Source organism: Pristiophorus japonicus, chromosome 9 (genome assembly GCF_044704955.1).
Source record: "Pristiophorus japonicus isolate sPriJap1 chromosome 9, sPriJap1.hap1, whole genome shotgun sequence".
NCBI classification, from domain to species: domain Eukaryota; kingdom Metazoa; phylum Chordata; class Chondrichthyes; family Pristiophoridae; genus Pristiophorus; species Pristiophorus japonicus.
The window spans coordinates 135840031-135848224 of NC_091985.1; the positions used below are offsets into that span (position 1 = coordinate 135840031).

At 44.5% G+C, this 8194-nt stretch overlaps 1 protein-coding gene across 1 annotated transcript; it reads right to left on the bottom strand.

The window, feature by feature from the left end:
- Positions 1-1884: 1884 nt before the first annotated feature.
- Positions 1885-7712, bottom strand: LOC139273924 (cilia- and flagella-associated protein 53-like). The gene is made up of 2 exons (XM_070890996.1): positions 7654-7712; positions 1885-2848 (listed from the first exon to the last, which is right to left on the bottom strand). Exons 1-2 carry the CDS (start codon positions 7710-7712, stop codon positions 1885-1887), a joined length of 1023 nt encoding a protein of 340 aa, XP_070747097.1.
- Between the last annotated feature and the right edge of the window lie 482 nt (positions 7713-8194).

The window sequence follows — 8194 nt, forward strand, 5'->3', positions numbered from 1 at the left end:
GCATTTCAGGTTGAGCTCTCCTTCCCACCCTCCTTGGCCGTCTCCCAGGTGTGACTTGCTGCAACCCACTGGGACCCGCAGCCTCAGACTGTACCCCATGAAATGTCGTGTCAGTTGTATCGCTCAGAAAAGGGCTTGGCATCCTCGGGGGGTTCACCAGCTCCAGTTGCAATGTAACCATGTCATCATTGGGGTCTTTCTACTGCCCTTCATTCTCCAGCTCATCCTCGTCCTGAAGTTGATGAAGAATATCTGGACTGACGGCTTCCTGATCTTCTGCTTCGGCTTCTGTCTCTTCCTAATGCGCAACATCTGCAAAACATTACAGAGCAGATGTTTGGTTGGCAGCAGGGGAGGGGGCAGGGGGGCAGGGTGACATGAGTACGCAGCAGGGCGTACCCTCTGTCGGTAACCTGGGCACAGCGTCCACATTGGTGGTTGATCTTCTCTTGCGAGATTGAATCATATCAGCGATCCTCTGTTCCACAACTGTTAGTTGCAGCTTACTTGGCGCACCTCCTCCAGTTTTTGACCTTTCTCGGTTCATCAGTGACACCTTCTTCTGCAAAGATGAAAATAGAACTTGTTAAGAGAGGGTCCTTCCGTTGTAGTGGCCACACACACACACACACACATTAGTCATATTTACAAATGTAATTGCAGTGCATAAAGACTTACAGTAACTGCTTGGCCAAGGTCCTACCACTTTTTTTTGACCTGCACGCCGCTTCTCGGGGTCATGGCCACTGTATTGAACTCTTCTGCAACTTGTTCCCAAAGTTTTGCTAGTAGAGAGGGTTTCAGTTTCTTTTGTCCCATTCTTCCTTTGTTATCAAGCACATCCCATCTCCTTTCAATGATGTCTTCCAGGGGTTCAATTTCTTCTGCTTCAAATCTCTTGGCCCTTCCACTTCCCCTTCCCTTGGATCCATCATTTGCAGCTAAAATTTTCATGTCCAGATCCAGCTCTGATCCCAATGTGCTCTCACAAGCTGCTGATCCAGACTAGGAAGTTCACTGTGGATGTGTGGACACACCAGTCACGTGGAAAAGGTTTTTTTTCCGGCGCACTCTTGAAGCTCCACCCCCAGAATTAACTTCGGGTACCGCAGCACCAAAATTAAATTCTACTGTGGTGAAAATAATAGATTTTTTTCGGCACAATCGGGCACAAAAAAATTGGCCGTACATGCTCCTGGGTGCCAAAAATTGGCAAAGAGGAAAATAGAACCCATACAGTCCAGAATAGGTCTCAAATTTGACTTTCAGTCGGTACTTAGCTTCCAAGCCCATATCCTGCCCATCACTAAAACACTTACTCCCAGCTGTTTAGTATCACCCAAGTTACCCTATTGCTGCTGAGACACTTCCGCTTTCATTACCTCCAGGGTTGATTTCTGCAACACATTCATCAAAATCTTACAAGTTCTATTTTACATAGCTCTAATTCATCTAAAACTCTGCCACTCTCATCCTATTCCATATTAAGCTCTGTGTGCCCAAAATCCCCGTTCTTGCCAACCTCCACAGGCAGCCTGTTCTGAAGTGCATTCCATTCAAAATCCTCATTGTCATTTACAGAACCCTTCACAGCCACACCTCATCCAATCACTGGACTTTCTCCAGCTTTAGGAATTAGCCCACGCCTGACTATTGCCTTCTGTGTATTGCCTCTTTCAACTCTGACCTCCTGCGTATCGTCTCATCCAACTGTGACCTGTGTATCGCCTCTTTCAACTTTGACCTCCTGTGTATCGTCTCATCCAACTGCGACCTCCTGTGCATCACCTCTTCCAACTGCGACCTCCTGTGCATCATCTCTTCCAACTCTGACCTCCTGTGCATCACCTCTTCCAACTGCGACCTCCTGTGTATCATCTCTTCCTACTGTGACCTCCTGTGCATCACCTCTTCCAACTGTGACCTCCTGTGTATCATCTCTTCCAACTCTGACCTCCTGTGCATCACCTCTTCCAACTCTGACCTCCTGTGTATCACCTCTTCCAACTGCGACCTCCTGTGCATCACCTCTTCCAACTGTGACCTCCTGTGTATCATCTCTTCCAACTCTGACCTCCTGTGCATCACCTCTTCCAACTGTAATCTCCTGTGTATCATCTCTTCCAACTCTGACCTCCTGTGCATCACCTCTTCCAACTCTGACCTCCTGTGTATCATCTCTTCCAACTCTGACCTCCTGTGCATCACCTCTTCCAACTGTGACCTCCTGTGTATCACTGCTTCCAACTGTAGCCTCCTGTGTATCACCTCTTCCAACTGTGACCTTCTGTGTATCGTCGCTTCCAACTGTGACCTCCTGTGTATCACCTCTTCCAACTGTAGCCTCCTGTGTATCACCTCTTCCAACTGTGACCTCCTGTGTATCACCTCTTCCAACTGTAGCCTCCTGTGTATCACCTCTTCCAACTGTGACCTCCTGTGTATCACCTCTTCCAACTGTAGCCTCCTGTGTATCACCTCTTCCAACTGTGACCTTCTGTGTATTGTCTCATCCAACTGTGACCTCCTGTGTATCGTCGCTTCCAACTGTGACCTCCTGTGTATCACCTCTTCTAACTGTAGCCTCCTGTGTATCACCTCTTCCAACTGTGACCTCCTGTGTATCACCTCTTCCAACTGTGACCTTCTGTGTATTGTCTCATCCAACTGTGACCTGTGTATCGCCTCTTTCAACTCTGACCTCCTGTGTATCGTCTCATCCAACTGTGACCTCCTGTGTATCACCTCTTCCAACTGTGACCTTGTGTGTATTGTCTCATCCAACTGTGACCTGTGTATCGCCTCTTTCAACTCTGCCCTCCTGTGTATCGTCTCTTCCAACTGTAACCTACATAATAAGAACATAAGAATTAGGAACAGGAGTAGGCCATCTAGCCCCTCGAGCCTGCTCCGCCATTCAACAAGATCATGGCTGATCTGGCCGTGGACTCAGCTCCACTTACCCACCCGTTCCCCGTAACCCTTAATTCCCTTATTGGTTAAAAATCTATCTATCTGTGACTTGAATACATTCAATGAGCTAGCCTCAACTGCTTCCTTGGACAGAGAATTCCACAGATTCACAACCCTCTGGGAGAAGAAATTCCTTCTCAACTCAGTTTTAAATTGGCTCCCCCGTATTTTGAAGCTGTGCCCCCTAGTTCTAGTCTCCCCTACCAGTGGAAACAACCTCTCTGCCTCTATCTTGTCTATCCCTTTCATTATTTTAAATGTTTCTATAAGATCACTCCTCATCCTTCTGAACTCCAACGAGTAAAGACCCAGTCTACTCGATCTATCATCATAAGGTAACCCCCTCATCTCCGGAATCAGCCTAGTGAATCGTCTCTGTACCCCCTCCAAAGCCACTATATCCTTCCTTAAGTACGTGACCAAAACTGCACGCAGTACTCCAGGTGCGGGCTCACCAATACCCTATACAGTTGCAGCAGGACCTCCCTGCTTTTGTACTCCATCCCTCTTGCAATGAAGGCCAACATTCCAATTCGCCTTCCTGATTACCTGCTGCACCTACAAACTAACTTTTTGGGATTCATGCACAAGGACCCCCAGGTCCCTCTGCACCTCAGCATGTTGTAATTTCTCCCCATTCAAATAATATTCCCTTTTACTGTATTTTTCCCCAAGATGGATGACCTCACATTTTCCGACATTGTATTCCATCTGCCAAACCTTAGCCCATTCGCTTAACCTATCTAAATCTCTTTGCAGCCTCTCTGTGTCCTCTACACAACCCGCTTTCCCACTAATCTTTGTGTCATCTGCAAATGTTGTTACACTACACTCTGTCCCCTCTTCCAGGTCATCTATGTATATTGTAAACAGTTGTGGTTCCAGCACCGATCCCTGTGGCACACCACTAACCACCGATTTCCAACCCGAAAAGGACCCATTTATCCCGACTCTCTGCTTTCTGTTCGCCAGCCAATTCTCTATCCATGCTAATATATTTCCTCTGACTCCGCATACCTCTATCTTCTGCAGTAACCTTTTGTGTGGCACCTTATCGAATGCCTTTTGGAAATCTAAATACACCACATCCATCGGTACACCTCTATCCACCATGCTCGTTATATCCTCAAAGAATTCCAGTAAATTAGTTAAACATGATTTCCCCTTCATGAATCCATGCTGCGTCTGCTTGATTGCACTATTCCTATCTAGATGTCCCGCTATTTCTTCCTTAATGATAGTTTCAAACATTTTCCCCACTACATATGTTAAACTCATCGGTCTATAGTTACCTGCCTTTTGTCTGCCCCCTTTTTTAAACAGAGGCATTACATTAGCTGCTTTCAAATCCGCTGGTGTATCATCTCTTCCAACTGTGACCTCCTGTGTATTATCTCTTCCAACTGTGACCTCCTGTGTATCACCTCTTCCAACTGTGACCTCCTGTGTATCACCTCTTCCAACTGTGACCTCCTGTGTATCATCTCTTCTAACTGCGACCTCCTGCGTATCGTCTCTTCCAACTCTGACCTTCTGTGTATCACTGCTTCCAACTGCGACCTTCTGTACAACACGCTCTCCTGCTAAATTACCCTCAGTGCCAGACCCTTCAGCCAGCTTAGCTCTATAAATTGGAGCTCTCTCCCTAAACTCTTCCACCTTGCTCCTCTTTCCTCATCTCTGAAAGCCTCGCCAAAACCTATTTTTTGGTCATACTTTTGGTTACCTTCCAAATCTCTTCTATTACTGTTCCGAAGCCTGCTTCTGCTCTCTGAAGCACTTTAGAATTCTTACTACATCGAAGGTACTACATAAATACATGACCCCACGTTAGCTGATCTCAGCCAGGGCATTCGTGGAGCAGTTAATTTGTCCTCAGCACCCTTGAACAAGGTAGAGGGGGAAAAAGCAGACAGGTTTTCTACTTCTGATTATTATTCAGAGACCTCCTGAAATAGCAGGTGAAGTCAGGAGAGGTCTCAGCTGGAATGCCGCCCTGTGATAAAATAGCTGGTGACATATGAAGAATAGGTGGCAAGCAAGATATTGGATATTGGCCAGCACTAGTAGAATTCTCCACCATCAGAGGAAGAGGTGAAAAAGGCCGACTATAATCTACATCTGTGACCAATTATTGAACATTACTTTTGGCACTGTCAGTCAGCAGTAGGTGTGTAAAAGTAGATCCAGTCTCCAGAGATGAATGAATGAATTTTGGGAAGGTCTATTCCAAGTCTGCATATCCAACAAGAGTGAGTAAACAAGACTCGATCGATTGCTGTACCTCGTCCCTCCCCATCTCTGTAATCTCCTGCAACTCCACAACCCTCCCAGATCTCTACACTCCTCCAATTCTGGCCTCTTGCCCATCCCTAATTTTAATCGTTCCACCATTGGCAAGTGTGCCTTCAGCTGCCAAGGCCCTAAGCTCTGGAATTCCCTCTCTAAACCTCTCTGCCTCTCTACCTCTCTCTCTTCCTTTAGGACGCTCCTTAAAACCTAGCTCTTTGAACAAACTTTTGGTCACTTGTGCTAATATCTCCTTATATGGCTCGGTGTCAAATTTTGTTTGGCAACGTTCCTTGGGACATTTTATATAAATGCATGTTGTTTTTGTCTTTGTAACTGCTTTTTCTCCCCTCAAGCTTCACGTTTCCTTCCATGCAAGTCAGTTGTCTGTTTTGATCGATTAAAGGGAGTGAACTTGTCATGTAATATATTAATACATTCTTTGTTTTTTTTTAAATCCTGAGATGCTGACAAATCCAATTCTCTAGCCTCGGTTCAAGATTGGCTGTCTGGACACTCTCCCACCCTCTGCTGTGACAAACAAGCTATTTCAGTAAAGTGATGTGCATGTTACATTTTTTTAACAAGCCATGTCCAGACAGTTCAGCAAATTTGCTGCACTTTTACTGTCCACTGCTGATTCCCATTGACTTCATGTGGTCCATTGCAGTTGCCACCCTGATATTAGCTGCCCTATTAGAGCTGCTGGTATACTGTAGGCCCTTTTAACTTTGTGGCAGAAATAGTTTGCTGCTCCCTACACACTGGTAATTAGTCTACCATTTAATCTTGCTGATGAGTGGTTTTGTATTAGGTATAAAAGGAGGGCCGAACAATTTTAGGTCGCAAATTATTTGCCCAAAAAAAAAGCTGCTGGCAGGAACAGTGTACAGCAAACATTTTGGGTTAGAGAACTGAAAGGAGCCTACAATAGCAGAATTATGCTGACCAGGTTGGCTCTGTTTATGGAAGCTGATAAACATTTGCTCCATGGATTCTGCTCACTTTCATCAAACACATCCTCCAGTCACGGATCGGAAATATTTAGGCCTGCGTGCAACCGACTGCACCATAAATTTCAGAGCAAAGTTTAGGCTTCTTCGTTTGAAGAAGAGAAAAAAAACACCCAAAAAATCTACTAAAAATAGGATTGGGTATTTTTATGAACTGTAAAGTATATATGCCAACTGTGGAATGCTATGGGCATCGACATGCAGAGGGGTACAGTCAGATGATAAGTGGCTGTAAAGAGAGTACGTTTTGTTTAGATACTGAAGACAGAATTTCTCATGCATGTAATAACTCAAGAGCCATGAAGTGAATTGAGCATATCCTTCTCACGTGTGGGATAAATACTGCACCACGTGAAGTAAGTCTTTGCCAATCAAACTGCTTGCAAATAGTCAGCCAACCAAGTTCAACTCACTTGTGCATGACTGGTCTTCAGTCTGTGGTTTCAAGTCGCCTGTTTTATGACACTTAAAGTGACCAATCACAGAACATAAATACATCTCCTCATCAACAAATAAACCAATCAGGAGCTCTACATAACTGGCCCATCAAGATAATTTAAGAACACGAGAACATAACAAAAAAAGTCAAGGACGAGAATAGGCCACTTGGCCCATCGCGACCCATCCATCCAGTTCCCCAGCTCACTTAGCCTAGCATCAAACTGCATTTTGAACCCTCATGAGTTTCCTTGTCTCTGCTACCTTGCATGACAGAATATTCCAAATGTTTAACGTCCTTTGAGTAAATTAAGTCAAAAGGTTGCTTTCCTTAAAGCTCAGGTACAAAATCATCACCAGACTTCCCCTTTGGAGAAGCAATAACTACCTCTAATCCTTAATAATAAAAAACATGATTTGCCCCATCAACAATGACAATGTAATTTGGGTTTTAAAGGGCTACTCTCCATCAAATAACTCTCATGGACAGAGTCACTAGAGGAACATCGCCATCACACTCCATTCTGGTGTAACAACAGGATCACAATTGGGGGATCTAGGATAAGAACATTCAACTATGTCTAGAAAGAAGAGATTTCACACTAATAAGAGGCAGATGTTACTCCTTCGTGCTTGGGCATAAATAATACCCACTGGGCAGAGAACACAGAGGAATTAATTGGCAGAAATTCAGGAGGACTCCATTATGGACATGGGATCCTATTTTCTCGTCTGTGCATTACCCATGCGATTATTTACACAGAAGAAGAAAATCTAATCTAAGAGTATACTAGAGTTAAGGTCATTACTTGAAAGAAGTACGAGGCTTTAATTTCCCATCCAACAGTAGGGTTAAAAATAGGCTACCGTTCATATTCTGATATAGGGTCATGCCCAAACGAGCTAACCTATTTTTCTTTCCTGATGCTGAGTGACTTACATTCCCAGCATTTGCTGATTTTCTTTCAGATTTCCAACATCTGCAGCTTTTATCTGCATTGCTAAAGTGTTATGAAGCATTGGTTAGGCCTCAGCAGGAGTATTGTGTTCAATTCTGGGCGTCACAGATTGGGAAGGGTGCCAAGGCCTTAGAGTGGGTGCAGAAGAGATATACTAGAATGATACCAGGGATGAGGGACTTCAGTTATGTGGATAGACTGGAGAAGCTGGCGTTGTTCTCCTTAGAGCAGAGAAGGTTAAGAGGAGATTTGATAGAGGCGTTCAAAATCATGAACGGTTTTGATAGAGTAAACAAAGATAAACTTTTTCCATTAGCAGAAGGGTCGATAACCAAAGGACACAGATTTAAGGTGATGAGTAAAAGAAACGGAGGAGACATGAGGAAACATTTTTTATGCAACAAATTGTGATCTGGAAAGGATGGAGAAAGCAGATTCAATAGTAATCATTTGCATAATTACAAATGTATCCTAGCTCGCACCAAGTTCCACTCATCCATCACCCCTGTGCTCGCTGACTTT